The sequence below is a fragment of the Panthera pardus genome, unplaced genomic scaffold (assembly GCF_024362965.1).
Source record: "Panthera pardus isolate Hobbes unplaced genomic scaffold, ASM2436296v1 HiC_scaffold_4, whole genome shotgun sequence".
NCBI lineage: Eukaryota > Metazoa > Chordata > Mammalia > Carnivora > Felidae > Panthera > Panthera pardus.
In genome coordinates, this window is record NW_026526969.1 from 2,056,330 (window position 1) to 2,078,460 (window position 22,131).

The following is a 22,131-nucleotide window of genomic DNA, read 5'->3' on the forward strand; positions in this document are numbered from 1 at the left end:
CTATCCCATTCCACACGCACTTTTGGAACGTGACCTGGACATCCTGCCCATCAAGAAGCGGGATCTTCTCTTCTTGAGCCCAGGGCTTCCCCGAATGGAAACTACGATAGAAATGACACTGCGTGATTTCGGTGGCAAGGTCATAAAAGGTGATACAACTTCCACCTGGCTCTTTAAAGATGCTCTTGGAACCCAGCACCGCGATGTCAAATTGCCCAAAGGAGCCCATCCAAGGGACCACCCGGAGAAGCCACGTGGAGGTGTTCTACGTGACAGCCAAGCTCGGGTTTCAGGTGACAACCAATATCAGCTGCCAGACATGTTAGTGAACATTCCAGATGATTCCAACTCTCATCCTTTAAATCCTTCCAGCGGATGCCCCAACCATCCCGGCACAGAGACAAACTATCCCCACTGTATTAGTTTCCTTGGATTGCCGTAACAAAGACCTCAAACTGAAAACAAAAGAAATAATGTTGGCTCATAGTTCTCTTCCGAATGAGGTCATTTCGCAGGTACTGGGAGTTATGACTTCAACATATCTTTTGGTGGGGGGGGGGCACAATTCATACCCTGTGTGTCGCTGGATACTCTTCTGGATACCCAGAAGAGATAATAAAATGACCGTTGTTATTTTAAGCCATTTATTTTGGAGCTGCTGGTCATACACTTAGAACTTGAACATCAACCAATTCCCTCCAACCCATCTACCTCTTCTGTCTTCTGGTTCTCAAGAAATTGTGTGTCCCACTTCCCCACCCCCCCTCCCCCCCGGGTGCAGATCTCTTCCCATCGCAACAGCTTGCCTAAAGTTTGTCATAGCTGCTGGGTCTCTTTAAGTAGGCTGAGCATCTTCAGAACGCATCCCCACCCCTCAGAGCAAGCCTCAAAGCTGCCCCTGTGCCCTCTAACGCTGGCAGCCACCCTAATTTGTTCCAGACCCGTGGCATGCCTCTAGGATGACTCTCCCTTGATAACTTCCCCCCAAAAAGAGCTCCGAATTTATCACCTCCATTCCAAGCCCGAAGAACTGGCTGATTTTCTGGGTGAGAAAAAAAAAAAGGACAACTTTGGGGGAAAAAAGAGAAGATGATACCTCTTCCCTGAATGTGCACACTCCTCTCACCTCTTTTACATCAACAGGATGGACCTTTATCATTTCCTACCTGGGTGTCCTTCTGCGGGGGGGGGAATGGAATTGGAATGCACCTCAAAAAGGTTTAGAAGAATCTAAATGCAAATTTTGAAAAGTATGCGAGGTTTTAATTCTTTCTATTCCTGTCGCATAGAGGAAGCACTGAGTTGCATTTCTAAGCTTGAGGATTTTACAATTTATGGAGTTGTCAAATGCACAATATATTTCCCATTTAGATCTTCAAAAGGAGAGAGAATTAATTACAAAATAGTCCAATGGGAAGCCATTTCATACTCTGTGAAGCAGACAGTGGCTACATGTGGCTGTCAGCCAGAAGTGCCCACACATGGGCGAAGGGACGGACAGTGGCTGCAAAGTTGTGGGTCCCAATTGGCAAATCCATCCACCCTATTTCCACTTAGGCTTCTTTTCCCCAAACGAAGTCATTTAAATAAGAGCTTCCGCAATAATACAGGCCATTTGCATATGCAAAGTTTTCTTGCTGAGCCAGACTGGCGTGTAACACTTAGGATAAACGACCTTCTAGGAAAAATGGTTTCAATTAGGGAGAGCCCCCCAGCACAAACCTTCCAGAGTCAGAATATGATCAAGAGAGGTCAGAGAGGCTTTCATGCCTGAATCTGGACTCCTCAGTGGGGACAACAGCTCAGGGATGAGTTGCCTTATCCTGAGGACCTTTAAGTGCAGCCAGCCCACCCAAGCACCATACTGCAGAATGCACGGGAAAGCCCGCCCAGGGCACCAGATCTCACCTGCCTCCGGCAGTCCTCCAGGATTTCTCTGTGCATCGCTTGCCCCATCCATCATTTCTCTCTCTGGTCTTTCTGGAACTCCACTTCTCTGGCTACAGACTCCAGCCCTGATTCCTGCTCACATCCCCTACCTCAACATTTTAGTGAGTATTCAGGCTCTCTTCCCACTGCCTACTTTCCTGGTCCTGGAAGCAGCCAGATTTTCAGGCCCAAACAGCCTTGGTCCCAAGCAACTGACAAAAGGATGCCCCCCCGCCCCTTGGCATCCTATCAAGAAAAAAAGGGATGAAACATGGGACATTTCTTAGACAAGCTCTTGTAGATGGATAATGTGGGTCTGCCTAACAGGCCATCCACAGGGCAGCAAATCCCTAAAAAGCCCCCAAATATTCCACCGCTTTCCTGCTGAAGCCTTGAAATGTAAGCATTTGCAATGGTGCTCTCTCTAGGCTGAAGCACATCACGGTGCCCTGGGTATATTTACAGACATCTCACCCAACTATGGGACCCAGAGCTGAATGGAGTGGCTCAGGACCCTAGCACTGTCCCTTGAGCCATGGCATTTAACGAGCCCACATGGTACAGGGAACAAATCAGTGACATCCTACGTCGAATGGGGACAGGTTGATTCGCACCCCCCTTTCTGCGGAAATAATGGAAAATGGCAACAAACACACCGGGCCAGGATGCCACTTTCCGGTCCCCTGCCCCGGAGACACAGAGCTATAAATCACCCACATCACTGACGTCCCAACTGGAGAGGATGGTGTAAATTCAGGTTCACATTTATAGAGAATCAAATTATTGCTTTATTCCCAGGGAGATGAATGAGAGTGACAGACTTTTCGGAGTTGTAAAAATAGATGGATGCTTCCTATAAAATAACTCACAGACGCCTACAATAATTTACAATAGACCTGGCAGCCTGGGAGCAGGCAAGTGGAATCTCCGACAGAATCCCACACCATTTTCCAGTGGTAGAGTAAATGGTTTGGCTATTATGATAATACATTTCAGCACAGCAAATATATCTCCCCTTAATAGAAATACATTAGACACCATTTATAAAAATATCAACATCGCGGTTCTGTTTCTCGAACTATAACTTAGACATAAATATAACACAATTTATGGATGAGGAAATCCAATTTCATGCTGTTTCAAACACATTTTTGTTTATTACATAACTACACTTCTCTATATAGGAGATAGTGTATCGCATGAAATAGATGTATGGGCGTGGGATCTATTTGTGTGTCTATACAGGGATTATGGACATCGTATCGACGACAAATGGAATTACTCTCTGATCTGTACTGTATACGAACAACATTCTGAGCACCTACTATATGATGACATCGGGGTATAATCTGCAGCTTTCACGGCTACCCAGAGGGTGGATGGATGAGGCTCTGGATGAATAAATACACCAAGCAACAGGTGAGCAAAACCACAAAGAGCTCTAAAGTCGGATAGATTGGGGTTGAGTTCTGATTCCTCTATTTATGAGCTGTGAGATCTCAGACCAATTAGTTGGCTTCTGCCCATCCTCGTATCATCTGTAAAACGGAATGGCTACTTCACAGATCTGTCATGAAGACTGACTAATCTGATGCTTATAAAGTGCCTAGCACAGTGTCTGGCCCAGTGTTACGCCAATCGACGGCAGGCATGATTTTTAGGTGCTTCCCTCTCCTATGTAAATGCAATGACATTCGTGGAAACCCATTCTCAAATCCACTACCCCCTTGCTTATCTTCTCAGGCACCATGAATACAGATTAGCTATGGTGCAAACACGCACCACGCGATGAAGGATAAGGAGAAGGCCTGTGGGCTTTTCTCCCTGGTGTCCATTCTGTTCCCTCCTTCCACTCACTGATGACAGTAATGCTCTGTTCCCCCTTTTAGAGCTCTGGGGGTCCTGTTTTAACCCCAGGAACGGGCTATTTCTCCTCTCTGACATAGTTCTCGTATGTGAGGATTTAATTTAGCTTTGACAATCAAGAAGATGCTTTGGGGGGGGAGGGGCTCAGTGTTCTTTTTATGCCTGGCAGTTCATGAATTTTTTTCCCAACGCTCTAGCAATAATAATAATGATGATAACAGTGACAGAGCCCGCTTCTCATTGGATCCATAAGCTCAGCCACAAGGAAGGTGGGCTGGGGCAGATTTACTAACAAAAAGAATCCATGTGAAGCGGCTGTCCAGACTCGCAGCTCCTCTGGCAGTAAGCGTTGCTGGGCACCAGAACCAGAAAGCCCGAGAGGGTGCTGGAGAGAAATCAGCCCGAGCACTGTGTTTGGTGCACACTGCCGCGACTATACGCAGGACTGCCAAAATTTCGCAGGGGTGTTTAGAACGCTTTTATTCTTAACCGTCAAAGCTTGGAAACGACCAAGATGTCTTTCTTGAATCAGTAAATTGTGGTACATCCAGACAATGGACTTCTATTCAGCTCTGAAAATAAATTCCGACTCTACGATTCCAACTGTATGTACTATATGTGCAATTCCAACTATGTGACATTCTGAAAAAGGCAAAACTATGTACAGAGTAAAAAGATCAGTGGTTGAGAGGGACCGGGGGACAAGAGCACAGAAGATTTTTAGGGCAGCGAAAATACTCTGTATGATGCTAAACGAAGGATACACGTCATTATACATTTGTCCAAACCCACAAAACGTACACCAAGAGACAATGATGATATAAACAGCAGACTTTGGGTAAAAACGATGGATCAATGTAGGTCCGTCAAGGGTAACGGACGTACCACTCTGGTGAGGGATACTGAAATGGGAGAGGCTATGTATGTGTGGGGACAGTGGGTATATGGAATATCCCTGTACGTCTCTGTCAATTTGACTCTGAGCCTAAAGTTGCTGTACACAAAATTTTCAAGCCAAAACTTTAGGTCAAATGACTCCAACCAACTGATTTGTCAAGGCTAAAAGAGAAAAGCAAGTGAACTTTACTGCCCATTGCCATACAGTTCTGACATCCTTTACCAAGAATGTGAAAACAAACCACAAGTATTAAGTTTCACTCAGTTAACTAGCTAGCTGGCATTCTTATTTTGAAACCATTATTTATACAGTCGTAGAACCATGCAAATAAGAAATTACATCAATAGGAACCAAGTCTTTCAGTAAAAGAGAAGTATAAAAGCAAAGAAGCAAAAACCCTGTAATCATAAACTTGAATTAGAAATAGGAGCATGAGGGGCGCCTGCCTGGCTCAGCCAGTTGAACATTTGACCGTTGGTTTTGGCTCAGGTCATGGTCTCGCTGTTTCATGAGTTCAAGCCCCGCATCAGGCTCTGCGCCGGCAGCCCTTTTGGGCTCTCTCTCTCCCTCTCTCCCTCTGCCCCTCCCCAACTTGCATTATCTCTATGTCTCTCAAAATAAATAAATAAACAAAAATTCTTAATATTAGTACGAACTCATGATCTACATTTCTCAGTCTATAAAACTCAATATTGTCTAGCTTTGCTCATTGAAAAGGCAACACAGCGATACTCCAACAGCAATGAGCACCCTGACTAATAAGTTGGATACCAAAGTCTTACTATTTCCCATTGGAAGGAAATAGGGCTTCTTGTAGACATGGCTGATTCCAGGTCAGGGATGAGAAATACACAAAATGAGACCAAAACTGAGAAAGCTCTGCAAAGTGGGTGTTCAAATCTCTTGCTAATTTTCCTTCACGATTTTTAAGATTTGTCATATAGAATCTGGGTAAAATTCCCTTCTCAGATACGCACACTGTGAATATTTTCCCCAGTGTGTGGATTTGTTTACGCATTTTTAATGGTATGCTTTGATTAGCTGACGTTTTAAAGTTTGATTAAGTCTCATTAATCACTTAAAAAAATTGTTAGCGTCTTTTTGTGTCCAGTCCAAAATAGTATTGCCTACCGCAATATATTCTCTTAGGTTTTCTCCAGGGGTTTTATGGCTCATAGACCTAAATGTAAAAGCTGGAACCATCAAGCTTCTAGAAGAAACAGAGCAGAAAGTGGATAGACAAACTACAGATTGGAGAAAAATATTCAGAGTACGTATATACGAAGTTAGTATCTACTATACATATAATGAACCTCTACAAGTAAACAGTAAAATAACACAATGTTTTAAGAATGGGCAAAAGAAGATACACAAATTACCCAAAAGCACAAGAAAAGCTGCTCAGTGTCATCAGCCATGAAGGAAATGTAAATTAAAAACACACTGAGGTACGGCTTCAAACCTACTAGATTTGTTAAACACTGACAACACCAAATACGGATACAGATGTGACACCCCCGAAACTCTCATACAGGGCTGGTGGGAGTGGTAAATGATACTTTGGAGACCTGTTTGGTGGTTTCTTAAAAAGTTAAATAGACATCTTCCCTATATTCTAGCTATTCAGTTCCTAGGTGTCTCCTCAAGACAAACCAGAACATATGTCCAAAAATGACTTTCTCCTGAATAATCATAACAGATGCAAATTGGAAACCAACCCACTATTCCCCAGAAAATAGGAGGGAAATGAATGAAGAAATTTATCATATATTCACACAGTAGATACCTCTCGGCAATAAGAATGAAGGAGTTGCTGACAAATAAAACGGCGAGGAGGAATGTTAAAAACTTTACTCGCGCTGAAAGAGTAAAGTATGTAAGATACGATCCTCTTTATGTGAAGTTCTCAAGACACAAACAAGTCGCAGAAATCAGAAAATGGTTGCCTGGACGACGCGGCATAGGGTAGCGGTGGGAAATGATAGGAAAGGGGCAAAGGGGGCCTTTTTCAGGCAATGGGAATGTTCGATATCGGGTTTTGGGAGGTGATTATAGGGAGGTATACAACTGTAACATCTATCACACTGCAGACTAAAAATCTGTGTATTTTGGGGTCACTTGGGTGGCTCAGTTGGTTAAGCTTCCAACTTGGGCTCAGGCCATGATCTCATGGTTCGTAGGTTTGAGCCCCCGTGTCGGGTTCTGTGCTGACAGCTCGGAGCCTGGAGCCTGCTTCCTATTCTGTGTCTCCCTCTCTCTCTGCCCCTCCCCGCTCACACTCTGTCTGTCTGTCTGTCTGTCTCTCTCAAAAATAAATAAATATTTTTAAAAATTTGTGTATTTTATTGTATTAAATAATACCTCAACAAAAAACATATATATAATGGGGAAACAAATCAATAATGACTGTAATGGATTTAGACACATTATATATATATACATATATATATATATATATATATATATATATATATATGAGTCCATAATATTACTGGGGGGAAAAAGATCCCACTGGTCATCTTTGGGGGTTGCTATGGCACCAATTCATTATTCTACAAAATGTTTAAATAAAAGGAACGAATTAAGCATTTACCCTGCCCTTCCTATTTGAACTGTATTTCTGAGTATCCAAATAGTTGATGAGGGAAGGTTCCTTTTAAATAGAATTACAGCTTATAAATGCAGAATTAATGTAGAATTTACAAATCACCATTTTGTAGGCCTTAATGAAATAATGGATCTAGGCAATGATCATGACTGGCTACTAAAACCTTTAGGTGAAAGGTTGATGAGGAACTTTTATAATGGATGAATTAGGTTGACAATACACAAAGCCACTGCTGAAACTGAACATCACCAAATGTGAAACAACCAGGTATTTTATCTTTCCTGATGTGATGTGATAGAAGTTTATAGCACCACCTATTCTTGCCAGGAAGGAAGGAAAGGAGAGTAGGAAGGGAGGAAGGAAGGGGGGAGGGAAGGAAGGAAGGAAGGAAGGAAAGAAGGGAGGGAGGGAGGAAGGGAGGAAGGAAGGGAGGGAGGGAGGAAGCTAAGGCAGAAAGGGTGGAACAGAGGGAGGGAGGAAGGAAGGGGGGAAGGAAGGAAGGAAGGAAGGAAGGAAGGAAGGAAGGAAGGAAGGGAGGAAGGGAGGAAGGAAGGGAGGGAGGGAGGAAGCTAAGGCAGAAAGGGTGGAACAGAGGGAGGGAGGAAGGAAGGGGGGAAGGAAGAGAGGGAAGGTGGAAGCCAAGTGTAGTAAACTTTGTAGATTTAATTAGAGTGGTTCCCCCTTATCCATGGGAGATATATTCCAAGATCCCCTGAAACTACAAATAGTACTAAACCCTAGATACACTATGGGTTTTTTCTTTTTTTTTTAAATGTATTTATTTATTTGAGAGAGGCCAGAGGTGGGGGAGAGAATGAGCTGGAGAGGGCCAGAGACAGAGGGGGACAGAGGTTCTGAAGCAGGCTCTGCGCTGACAGCATAGAGCCCGATGAGGGGCTCAAACTCACAAACCATGAGATCATGACCTGAGCCAAAGGCGGACTTCTTAACTGACGGAGCCACCCAGGTTGCCCCTATGGTTTTTTTCTATGCGAACATACCTTTGATAAAGTTTAATTTATAAATTAGGCACAGTGAGAGATTAACAAGAAGGACTACTAACAACTTTAATCATTATGATAATATACTGTAATAAAAGTTATGTGAATGTGGTCTCTCTCAAAATATCTGATCGTATGGCACTCACCCTTCTTTCTTGCGAAGATGTGAGATGATAAGATGCCTACGTGATGAGATGAAGTGAGCTGACCGACGTAGGCACTGTGACATAGCGTTCGGCTACTACTGACCTCCTGATGACGATAAGTCAGGAGGGTCACCTGTTCCTGGACCACAGTTGACCATGAATAACGGAATCCACAGAAAGCGAAACCCCAGTTAACGGGGGACTACCGCACAGCTTAGAGAAAATGGTGATCAGAAGGAACACATTAAAGGCAATAAGAAGAATCAATCTTCCAAACCCAGATTGTGCAAAACTTTCCTGGACAAAGGACTTGGTGTCTTCGACAAATGAATGATATGAGAATAATAAGGGTAGGGAATGTTCTAGCAACTGTAAGTGTGTGTGTGTGTGTGTGTGTGTGTGTGTGTGTGTGTGGGCGGGGGGGCGGACAGAGACATCTTACAGAATGTTGAGAAATATTCTTGAGAAACATGGCCTGGGTATTGAATTTTACTAAATGTAATTTTATGTTGAGCCTGTGATGAAAAAGTTCTTTTTATGTTAAGCAATGCACTCTAAAGTTTTTACAGCTGAATGACAAGATATCTGGGGATTTGCTTTCAGAAAGCTGAGGGGCAGTAACTGAAAAACACATAGCGAAATGTTGATATTTGTTGAAACTAAATGATTAGTACATTTGGATTCATTAGACTGTTCTATTTTTGTGTATGTTTCAAATTTTCCATAATAAAATCTTGAATTAAAATAAAAGAAATTAACATAAAATGTAATGACTGAGTTCTTCATTCTCCAATTTGTTCTGAGGGGAAAAAAAAATAGCAAGAGACAAAATAACACCCCCTCATCCACTCACGGTGGGATTCCCAGCACATACAAAATTAGCGTTAAAAATTTTTAGCAACTCTATGGAGGCCATTTTCTTCTACAACCGACACCACGTTGCTGGCTGTCCTTTGGAAGGTCTCTTGAGGTGTGTGTGCATGTACATGTGGGTGTGTGTTTCCAGCTTTCTACATATATGAGCTTATTTTTCATCTTTAAGGGGATGGTGATACATTTGACTAGAGATAGCAGAGTGAGCCTGCTATCTAACGCCATAAACTGCTTAAATTAACTTTCTCTTGCTCTTCCCATGCCCTATAAAGCACTATTCTGCCCCATGGTGAGAATATCACCCAGCAGTGATAAGAGCAAGGTGTCATTGCGGATTTTAAATCTTTACAGGTAGGTGGCTCCTTGGCTGTTGTTCTGATAGTTTGTGGGGGCCCCACCATCTCCTTTTGGGAGGTGCCATAGAAACAAGCATGGTGGGACTGGAGGAGAGCCAGGAAACTCATGTACTTGGGTGAAATTAGAGTATGGAGCAGAGATATAAACACTCTAAACATCCTGAAAAAACTAAAATCTTTTCCCAAAAATACGCAGTTAAAAAAATCTTTCCATGTGTTTGCTGGCCATCTGTATGTCTTCTTTGGAAAAATGTCTATTCAGGTCCTCTGCCCATTTTTTGATCAGATGATTTGCTTTTTTGGTGTTGACTTGTAGGAGTTCTTTATACATTTTGGGTATTAACCTCTTACTGGATATATCGTTTGAAAATACCTTCTCCCATCCAGTAGGTTCTGGCCATTTACAGCCATATGTAATATTATGCCATTACAAGAGGGCATAATGCTAAGTGAACTCAGTCAGAGAGAGAAAGACAAACACCGTGGATTTCACGCGCATGCAGAATTTAAGAAACAAAACAAACAGAATAAAAAAGAGACAGGGGCGCCTGGGTGGCTCAGCTAAGTGACTAACTTAGTTTCGGCTCAGGTCATGATCTCATGGCACATGAGTTCGAGCCCCTCACTGGGCTCTGTGCTGACAGCATAGAGGCTGCTTGGGATTCTCTCTCTCTCTCTCTCTCTCTCTCTCTCTCTCCCCCCTTCCCCTTCTTGCCCATGCACATGTGTGTGTGTGCTCGCTCTCTAAATAAATAAATGAATGAATGAATGAATAAATAAATAAATATTTTTAAAAAATAAAAAAGAGACAAACAGAATACCAGACTCTTAAATATAGAGAACAAACTGGGGGCTGCCCAGAGGGGAGGTGGGCAGGGGGATGGGCGAAATAGAGAAAGGGGACCAAGAATACACTTATCGTGATGAGCCCTGAGTAATATATGGAAATTGTTGAATCATTACACGATACACCTGAAATTAATAGGACACTGCATGTTAATTACATTTCAATAAAAACAACAATAGTAACACACTATTTTCCTAACTCTTCGATAAGCCACTGGCTCAAACCACAAAAGGAGTCACCCTGCCCCAGCTCCTGTAGGTCAGCCCACGCCTAAAGCACCTCACAGACCCTGAGGGCCACAGTGAACACCCCGCACTTGTGCTGGAACCTACCCCCCGCCAACCAACTCACACTCTTGGCTGGGACCCCATCCTACTCACGCGTTCCCTTTGACATCTCACTACCGGGTCACAGGCCGCTGCGTTTTTAAACCCCCAACGTTTTTAAAATGGAACTCCTCGAGTCTTCACCCGCGGACCTTCCTCTGTGCCAGAGTTCACGAAGTGAATCCGCCCAGGTGCCGGGAAACCCGGGAAGCCTCCTTCACGCTCGCCTCTCATTCATTCCTAAGGTTCGGCCACCTAAGGTTATACCTCCCCAGTGGTGCTCAGCTCCCCACCTCCTCCCCATGCCTCCTGTCCCTAGGACCAACTCTGGGTGCTTACAGGTGGCCTTCTCTCACCTGCCATGAGCTCACTCTCCCGGCTTCTCTCCTATTCTGTGCCCCCTTCTTAGTCTCCTTCCTAGCTGCTCCTTTCATGCCTTAAATGTTGATTTTTTTTTTCTGGATTTCTGTCCTATCTTTTCTTGTCTTTGTCTATACAATCTCTTCCTTCTAGCGACTTCGAATGTGATCCCTGGACCGCAGATGCCCAGGCCCCTCCCCCACCTCAGGCCTAGGCCTCTCTTCCTTGGCGTGATCCCTACAGAGCCAACAACCTGCTGGATGAACTCGAGTGTTTCAGAAACCGAACAGAACGCACTGCCTTTCTGCTTCTCCCAAACCTCCTCCGGTGGTGTTCCTTATGTCAGAGTAGCAAGGGCATTTCCTGGTTGCTCAAGCTAGTAACGTGGGAGTCAGCCCCACCCCCACACTTTCCGCCATTTCCTCCAGATACTCAGCCCTCCTCATACGCTGTCTCTTCTTTCTGAATCTGCCCATTTCTCTCCCACTGCTCCAACCAACCATAATCCAAGCTGCCGCACTGAGGCTTTCTTCCTCTGAATCTAACTCAGGCTTACAATCCATTTTCCACACAGCAGTCGTAATGATCCTTTATTAAAAAAAATAGTTGGGGGCGCCTGGGTGGCTCAGTACGCGTCTGACTTCGGCTCAGGTCATGATCTCACAGTCTGTGAGTTCAAGCCCCGCGTCGGGCTCTGTGCTGACAGCTCAGAGCCTGGAGCCTGTTTCGGATTCTGTGTCTCCCTGTCTTTCTGACCCTCCCCTGTTCATGCTCTGTCTGTCTCAAAAATAAATAAACGTTTAAAAAAAAATAGTTGGATGATCTCACTTCCTTTAAATCTCTTCAGAGGAGCTGGGCGATGGGTGCGTGGGACTACACACACACACACGTGTGTGTGTGTGCGTGTGTGTGTGTGTGTGTGTATGTATATATATCTTTTTTATTTTTCAAAAACATTTTTTTTTTCAAAATGTTCACACTGGTCCTTAAAGAAAAGCCAAATTCTTACTTACAAAAGTATTTCCCTCTCAGGATTCCAAACCTTTGCACATACTACTCTAACTAAAATATCATTTCTCTCTGTTATCATTTCTCTCTTTATTGAGGTATGGCTGACATATAAAAAGCTGTACACATTTAATGTATACAACTTGATGAGTTCGAAGATATGTATATACCTGTGGAAACATCACCACAACCTATGCTAGAAACATACCACCTCCAAACTTTCCTGCCACATTCTTAATTAATTATTACTAATTAATTACTATTATTAATTATTATTACTGTTAGTATCATGGTTATTATTTTGTGATAAGAACACTTAAATCCGGGGCACCTGCGTGGCTCAGTCGGTTGAGCACCCGACTCTTGATTTTGGCTCAGGTCATGATCTCACGGTTCACGGGATCGAGCCCCGCATCAGGCTCTGTGCTGACAGTGAGAAGCCTGCTTGAGATTCTCTCTCTCCCTCTCTCTCTGCCCCGCCCCAACTCATGCACAGGTGTGCTCCCTCTCTCTCAAAATAAATAAACTTAAAATAAAAGAATCCTTGGGGCACCTGGTGGGCTCAGTCAGTTAGGTGTCCAAGTCCTCATTTCAGCTCAAGTCAAAATCACAGTTCGTGGGATCGAGCCCCCTGTGTTGAGCTCTGTGCTCTCTCAAAGTAAATAAACATTTAAAAGATAAAAATAAAGTACACAAGGTAAAAAAAAAAAAAAAAGAACACTTAAATCATACGATCATCAACAGATGCAGAAAAAGTATCTGACCAAATGCTGTTCATGGTAAAAAATCTAAACACATTAGGTACAGAAGAAACGTGCCTCAACATAACAAAGCCCATATATAATAAGCCCACAGCTAATATCATACTCAATAGTGAAAGGTTGAAATCTTTTCTTCTAAGGGCAGAAACAAGACAAGTGTGCTCAGTCTCACCTCTCCCATTCAACCACTGAAAGTCCCTGCAAGAGCCATCGGTCAAGAAAAAGAAATACAAGGCATCAAAATTGGAAAGGAGGTAGCGAAAGTTTCTCTGTTTGCAGATGACACGGTTTTATGTATAGAAAAAACTAAAGACTCCACCAAAAAAAAAATGTTAGATCTAATCAATCAATTCAGTAAAGTTCTAGGACACAGAATTAACAGGAAGAATGAGTAGAATTTCTATAGACTAACAATGAAATCCAAAAAAATATAAACAATCCCATTTGCAATAGCATCAAAAGCAATAAAATACTGTAACCAAGGTGGTGAGAGATCTCTACTCTGAAAACTTTAAGACGCTGAGGAAAGAAATCGATGAAGACACAAATAAATGAAGATATAGCCCCCATTCATGGATTGAAAGAATTAATATTGTTAAATTGTTCATACTACCAGGGGCACCTGGGTGGCTCAGTTGGTTAAGTGTCTGGCTTCAGTTCAGGTCATGATCTCATGGTTTGTGGGTTCGAGCCCCGTGTCAGGCTCTGTGCTGACAGCTCAGAGCCTGGAGCCTGCTTTGCATTCTCTCTCTCTCTCTCTCTCTCTCTCTCTGCCCCTCCCCCACTTGTTCTCTCTCTGTCTCTCTCAAAAATTAATAAACATTAAAAAAAATGTTGTTCATACCGCCAAAAGCCATCTATAGAGTCAATGCAATCCCTATCAAGATTCCAATGGCATTTTTTGCAGAAGTAGAAAAAATCATACTAAAATTTATATGGAACCAAAGACCGCAAATAGCCAAAACAATCCTGAGAAAAAAGTTCAGAGAGAAAGCGTCACATTTCCTGACTTCAAGCTATGCTATAAAACTATAGCAGTCAAAACAGTGTGATACTGGCATGAAACAGACAGATCATGGAAAAGATCGAGGGCCCGGAAGTAAACCCCAGCATATATAATCACCTAATATTTGACAAGGGAGCCGAGAATACTCAAAAGAGAAAAGGTCGTCTCTTTAAATAAATGGTGCTGGGAAAGTTAGATATTCACCTGTCATAAAATGGAACCAGCCACCTAGCTTACACCACTCACAAAAATTAACTGAACATGTAAGCCTCAGAACCATGAAACTGCTAGAAGAAAACAGAAGAAAAGCTCTCTGACCTGGGTCTTGGTAATGATAGTTTGGATTTGACACTTGCAGCACAAGGGACACAACAGAAAATAAAGTGGGGCTACGTCAAACCAAAAAGATTCTGCACAGCAAAATAAACAATCGACAAAGTGAAAAGACAACCTACGGAAGTATTTGCAAACTACATATATGATAAGGGGTTAATATCCAAATTTATAAAGAACTCCCACAATTCAATAATAAAAAAAAAAAACAATCAATAAATGGCAAAAGGCCCGAACGGACATTTTTCCAAAGAAGATACACGAAAGGCCAACAGGTGCATGAAATGATGATCAACATCACCCGTCATTCGAGAAAGGCAAATCAAACTGAAATGAGCTATCACCTCCTGCCTGTGAGAATGGTCATCATCAAAGAGACAAGAGATAGCAAGTGTTGGCGAGGATGTGGTGCAAAGGGAACCCCTCTGCACTCCTGCTAGGAAGGTAAATTGGTGCAGCCACTATGGTAAACAGTATGCACGATCCTCAAAGAAATGAAGAACAGAATGACCATACGATCTGGCAATTCCACTTTGGGGAATGTATCCAAATGGAATGAAAGCACGAACTTGAAGAGACACATGAACCCTCATGGTCATGGCAGCATTATTTACAACAGCCAAGACGTGGAGACAACCTAAGTATTCATCGACAGATAAATGAATAAAGAAGTTGATTCTTTATTCATGCTCTCTCTCTCTCTCTCTCTCTCTCTCTCTCTCTAACATTAAAAAAAGATATTAAAAATAAAGCAGCATCCAATTATAAGATAAGTATGTACTAGGGATATAACACGTACAGCACGATGACTATAGTCAACACTTCTAGGATTTATATGAAAGTTGTTACTTAAGGGAGTAAATCCTAAGAGCTCTCAACATGAGGAACTTTTTTTTTTTTTTGATTTCTCTTTTTTTTGTACCTATATGAGATGGTGGATGCTAACTAAATTTAGTGCAGTAATCGTGTCACAAAATATATAATTCAAACTATCATACGGTACAACTTAAATGTATACAGTGACATAGGTCAAGTCTATCTTAATAAAATAAGCTAATTAAATTTAAAAAACACAAGGTATACCCTCTTAGCAAATACTTAAGTATACAGTACAGTATTTTTTTAATATTTATTTTTTGAGAGGGAGAAGAGAAAGAGTGAGAGAGAAAGAGAGAGAGAACATAAGCGGGGGAGGAGCAGAGAGAGAGAGGGAGACACAGAATCCGAAGCAGGCTCCAGGCTCCAAGCTGTCGGCACAGAGCCCGACGCGGGGCTCGAACTCACAGAGCGCGAGATCATGACCTGAGCCGAAGTCGGACGCTTAACTGACTGAGCCACCCAAGCTCCCCAGTATACAACAGAGTGTTAACCATAGGCATTATACTGTGCAGTGGCTCTCTAGGACTTACGCATCTCGTCTAACTGAAACTCCCTCAAACATTCTTACTCCCACACTACACACCCATGCCTTCTTTGCCTATTTCAATTCACCTTACTTTTAAAGTCTTAAATATCATTCCCTTAGGCAGGCTCTTCCCAATCCCTAGACTAAGTTATATTCCCTTGCTAGATTCTCCCATAGCGTCCTCCCAGCCTGTCTTTTCATACCGATCACACTGGTAGTTATTGAATTTTATCGCAGACACCCTCTAATCCTGCACTATGAAGTCATTTGCATGGCCAGACATGAGCAACGCCAGTGGGGAAGGGGGAATAGACTCATATACTCTAAGGATCAGGAAAACTAAATAGAACCAATGGTCTGGTTCCCCCAGGAGTGACCATTACCAAATCACAACATTTAATAGATACAGCAGACTTGAGCCCGGGAGGTCCAAATGGGTGACGAGGCAGGTCTTCAGTGTCTTGAGTTCAAGCGGACTGGACTGGGCAAGATGGCGGGGCTGCCAACCTTGGGCCCTTTGGGTCATGACAATGGCATCCAAACTCTTTAGGAAAACGGTGTGGCCCGGGGTCATTACGTACTCTGCCACCGGCAACTGTGGCGGCCACGTCAAACTCTGCTGTTTAAGAATGTTATTGCGACTCTAAGCAAATTAAAATACATCCATCCTTTGCCATCACTCATCGTGATGGGTCTGAATCTCAGCTGCGACCGTTGTGGAGCCTCCTGCAAAAGCTGAACCACAGGGAAGGTTCTAGGCTGGACTGAGCCAGGTAAGAAGATTATCCCAGCTGTGCCTCCCCACACCCTCTAGATCTTCGCAAATACTTAGGTATACAGTACAGTATTTTTTAAATGTTTATTTATTTTTTGAGAGAGAGAGAAAGAGAAAGAGGGAGAGAGAAAGAGAGAGAGAGAGAGAGAGAGAGAGAGAGAGGGGGAACATAAGTGGGGGAGGAGCAGAGAGTGAGAGGGAGACACAGAATCCGAAGCAGGCTCGGATACTTGCCACAAATTGGCAAATACTTGCCAACAACACACACACACACACACACACACACACACACACACACACACACAGGAATTCTGCCTTGTATCTAGTTCTTGAGCTTCCTGACCAAGGCAAGATGTTTTCCGAGAGCCAGAGGATCTGATCATGTCTTTCTATTGTCTCCCTTTAGGAACGGCTGTGCCCAACGGGATTCAGTAAACTTGTGTGTCGCTCTTTTTTACAAGGCTTCAGAATAAGACAGTGCCTTCTCTTCCCAGAGAAGTCGGACATACTGGAGAAATCTGAAGCCATCTGATTTTTTACACCGCTTAAAAGGAATCTAAGTGGTCTTCTCTCCTTGGAGAATTTCTTTGCTCTTACCATTTAGACATGTTACTATAATATGCCTTGTTAATAGTTTCTGATTAATGTTACTCAGAACAAGATGAAACCTTTCAATTTCTCATCTCATTTATTCCTTCAGTCCTGAAGAGCTTCCCCCCCCCCCCCGCCCCCGCCACCCCCCTTCCCCGTATCGATCGTTTTGGTCACAGGCAAGCTGCCTTCCACCTGAGCAACGGCCCTGGAGTCAACCCTGCTAGTATCTTTCCCTGAACCACAGTGAGACTTTGCATGACGATTCTCATGATTCATCCTTACTCACTTAGGATGGAATGAAAAGGCAACAACAAAAATTTCAAAGAACAGTTAGAAAGATTGCAGGGGGACCTATTTCTTGGTGAAGAAAAAATCACAAAGAAAGACAGTGTGCTCGTATTAAAATTTGCCTACTTAACTAAAGCACGAGATGTGTCATTTCTTACAGGTCAATGTGTATAACTGTATGTGGGCACCAAACGAAAATTCCATACAGGTGTGTGTATATTCAACAAAGCTCTGTTTTTGTTTTTTTTTTTTCCAAGCAGTGGGGATGGCTTTCTTAACAATGTATTTATTATTCACCTCATTCGTTTGTTTTAAATGTTTATTTATTTTGAGAGAGAGACAGAGAGAGAGAATGCCATAGTGCAAGCCGGGGAGGGGCAGGGAGAGAGAGAGGGAGAGACAGAATCCCAAGCAGGCTCCAAGCTGTCAGTGCAGAGCCCAACATGGGGCTCCTGATTCATGAGATCATGACCCGAGCTGAAACCAAGAGTCAGATGCTCAACCAACTGAGCCACCCAGCTGCCCCTTTTAGTCATCTAATTTGTGTTCGTAACAGCATGAAATAGCACAAAATGCAAGAGAATGAACAGAGTTTGTAAAATAGATTACATCGATGACCTCATGTAAAAGGGAGCCCTGTCCTCAAGAACCTTATAGTCACCTGGTCCAGACACCTGCCCTTGAAGTTAAGGAGGACTTAAGGTGCTGGCAGCTAAGGTGGGCTGGGGGTGAGGGGAGGGGGAAGGGCGCCCTGAGGGCCTGCAGTGGCCGCGAGGGGCACCCAGCCTTGAAAGGTGTGGAGCCTCACCCGAGCTACTTTCTGAGAAAAGGCATGTGTTTAACCAGGAAGCTGGCTGAGGCTGCGGTGTCGACCAGCGGCTCTCAAACTTGGGTGTGTAATAGAATCACCTGGATGGTTTGTTGCCAGGCAGGTTGCTGAGCCACACCTCACGGTGTCTGATTCGGCGGGTGCGAAATGGGGCCTGGGAATCTGCATCTGTAACAAGTTCCCAGATGAGGTCGATGTTGCTTGTCGGGGACCACACCCTGAGAACCACAGAGTACCACGTAGACAGTAACTACGTGGACCCTGAACCCAGGTCTTGGTCTTGGCACTCGACTCCTGCTTTAAGGATTGGCAGAAAACTGGGGCGCCGGGGTGGCTCGGTGGGTTAAGTGTCCGACTTCTACTCAGGTCATGCTCTCACTGTTCGTGGGACTGAGCCCTGCATTGGGCTCTGTGCTGACAGCACGGGGCCCGTCTGGGATTCTCTCTCTCCCTCTCTCTCTGCCCCTCCTCCACTCGTGCTTTTTTTTCTCTCTCAAAATAAATAAATAAACTTAAAAAAAAAAGAATTGGGGAGGGGGCGCCTGGGTGGCTGAGTCGGTTAAGCGTCCGACTTCGGCTCAGGCCATGATCTCGCGGTTCGTGAGTTCGAGCCCCGCGTCGGGCTCTGGGCTGACAGCTCGAAGCCTGGAGCCTGCTCTGGATTCTGTGTCTCCCTCTCTCTCTGCCCCCACCCCAGACTCGCACTCTGTCTGTCTCTCTCTCTCAAAAATAAATAAACATAAAAAAAAGAGAACTGGCAGAAAACCAAGGCTTCTGTGGAGTCAGCTCACAACTGGCAGGACGACGTAATCTACGGGAATACGGCACAAACAATCCCACACCTCCAGCGTGGATGCTGGATATGCCTGGGTATACAGTAGGCGGCAGGTAAGTGCACAGGAGGGTGGCATCCATGCCTCGATCCATCTGAAGTGCTCATGAAGACGTGCAGAGAACAGCCAGGAGCTGAACCATAGGGGAGCCAGGACTGGGAGCAGACTCCATGGGCCGTTCACTCTAGCCTGTTCCTGGGGAGCGTGCAGAGTAGGACCCACTGGCCCCTGGGATGGTGGTACAGCCGGCTTTGGTGTCCTGGGCTGTGCTTTGGGGTGGAAGCCAACACACCCCCTGCCCCCTTCATGGCTGGGGCCAGCCACACAGGACCACCATCTCCACGGAGCCCGGCAGAGCCCCCCACGCTGCCCTTTGCAAGTTCCAAGTCACTGCAAAGCAAATACTTTTGCAAATGTGGGGAGACCAACGTCTTAGCAAGCCTTAGCCCTGAATTCTGCCCTCACAGCCTCTGTTTCCCCCAGAACACAGCAGGCAGTGGCAATCAATCCGGGAGTCCCTCCTGTCCCCATAACTCCTCTACCTATGTGCCTGGTCACATAGGGGCAGTGTTCCCCCCCCCATCATCTGGTTCTCCCCTCTCTTGGTGATGTCTTACCCTTCACCGGCTTCCTTCTAACAGCATATAGAGACATTCAAATCTGTCTTATCATAAAAATAAAATTAAAAACAAAAAAAAAGGTTAACTTTTTCAAGGCAGGGCTTCCATCAGCTCATTTCCTTTGCAGATAGGTACCTGGAACAAGTTATCACAGATTCCTAACAGACATTCAAGCATTAACCTAAGAGACACCTACCGAGCCATGTGTTAAGCATGGTTCTACATGCATGGAACACAAAGGTGAAAACAGCAAAGATCGGGGCCCCATAAAGGGCAATCTACTGAGGGCAAGGTCGACGAAAACCAACACTCCTAATAAGTAAGTAAATTCTATGGCAGGCTAGAGGTCAGTGAGAACTTTAAAACAAAAAAGAAAAGAAAAGAAAATACAAAGCAGCAGAACAGAACAAGGAGAAATGGACGGGAACAGGACGGGTAGAGGTTTGAGTTACAGGCCAAGTTCATCGTGCTGGGTCCAGATCTTTTCCTTCAATTAAATTCCAAACGGATGAATGACAAATGTATTCGCTATAATATCATATTCATAGGCTTTTTAATTGCTGGGCTTTACAAAGAAATCCTATGCAAATTCCCTCGAGGAAAGAACCCAGCCTGACATTGACAGCACAGGAAGAGTCTGCAGTCTCCAAAAGGGAGCGATTTTAGGATCCAGGGAACGTCCTCACCATCCCCTTTCACTCATGTATCCCAGAAGGTCATTATATCATGAGGGCATGACGCCTTTCGTCCCACAAACGGGGATCCAGTACAGACGAGGGGCTGGTGGAAGGCATTGGGCAGTGAGGGATAAGAGAGTCAAATAGAGAGCAGGCTTTGAGGAGGGTAGGGGATCCAGACTGAGTGTCCGCCTGGTAGAACAAAAACAGGAATGCAGAAGAGGAAAGCAAAGGAAAGTCAATATATTTAAAAACTTCGTATTGTGTCCTGAGCTGTTTCTAACAAGCCTGATTCCCAGGGGCTCAGGCATGAAAAGGGTCAGGACAAAGGACAGTGGACACAGAGGCTCCAGCTAGGGACACAAAGACCACCTGCTCTTTGTGGTATGGAGGAAGACATACCAGTTCAGTGGTTACTGGGTCCTCAAGGAACCACCCAAGCCAAACCCCTGGCTGGGGTTCATTTGACTTCACTCTAAAACAAAGAGGTCGGAATGCATCAGTGTGTTCAACTTTTATTTTTTCTACACTGGAATTCGCTTTTCAAAGAAAATCTTGAGCAAAACACAGTACAAGTGACCCAACACAGGGGTTCAGGGCACTGATCACCCACCTGAGTGCAAGTTGAAAATCCATGTATAAGCCTTGACTTTCCAGAAACTTAACTACTCACAGCCTACTGCTGAGCGGAAGCCTTACCAATAATGTACACAGCCGATTAACACATATTTTGTGTTATGTGTATTATATACTGTATTCTTACAACAAAGGAAGCCAGAGGGGAAAAAACCTGATTAAGAAACTCCTAAGGCAGAGAAAATACATTTACAACACTGTACTGTATTTATCGAAAAAAGTCTGCATGTAAGTAAACCCGTGCAACTCAAACCCACGTTGTGGGAGGGTCAACTGTATCCAAAATATCTTAACAGTGAAGCTGATCTGGGTAATGTTCTATCATTACCCTTCCCTAACCTCCCCCTTAGAAGCATTTCTAAGGAAAGGAAGGGTCCCACAGAACATGGTCCTTCTCTCTTCTGGCATCTTATGATTCCATGAGGTACCTGAATCGTCGACATGTATACAATAGGATACTACTTAAGGAGACAGTTGAATTTAAGAAACATTTAAGGGAAGAATCAAAACTGGGTGGATGTGGGAACCGAATTCTGCGGCTCAGGTCCAAGCTGGGTCACCAAGGCGTGAAACACATTGTTCAACCTTTGGAGAAGGGAAAGCCCAGGGTTCCCCACATTCCCCCTGGGACAGCCGGGCTGGCACATCCTCAGGAGCGGGGGATGGGTGAACGATCCTGCCACTCACCAGCTAAAGGAGCTTTAAAACACACACGAAGGACGATCAGGCAGCGGTGCTCACAAACACGAATAAACCAGGGGGAAAGGATGCCGTGCACAAACCTTGATTCCAAGTTCGATATTTTCTCCTCCATACACATCCATGCCAGGGTCAAGGAGACCGATTTCACCAAAGAACTTCCTGTTGACCACGAAGGAGCAGCCAATCATGGCTGGTGTCCTGCAGGAGAGAGAACGAAGTCACAGTCAGCCGACATATCATTCGGCCACGGGAAAGCGGGAAATGCCGCCATTTGCAACAACACGGGTGGACCTTGAGGGCATCACGCTAAGTGAGAGAAGTCAGACAGAGAAAGGCAAACACGGTAGGTTGTCTCTTAATGAGACATAATTATGTCACGTAATGATAATTACGTGATGTGACAGAGGGGTTGGCTAATGCTGTGGTGGTAATCATATTGCATAATATTATATGC

The 22,131-nt window shown here is 44.3% G+C and overlaps 1 protein-coding gene across 1 annotated transcript in view; it reads right to left on the bottom strand.

Annotated features, from left to right (window-relative positions):
- The window catches only part of GALNT17 (polypeptide N-acetylgalactosaminyltransferase 17), a 446,372-nt gene that overhangs the window by 92,760 nt on the left and 331,481 nt on the right, over positions 1 to 22,131 (bottom strand). Inside the window, exon 6 of the mRNA XM_019421727.2 lies at positions 21,758 to 21,875. Coding sequence (XP_019277272.1) covers positions 21,758 to 21,875 — 118 coding nt within the window. The remainder of the gene's footprint in view (positions 1 to 21,757; positions 21,876 to 22,131) is intronic.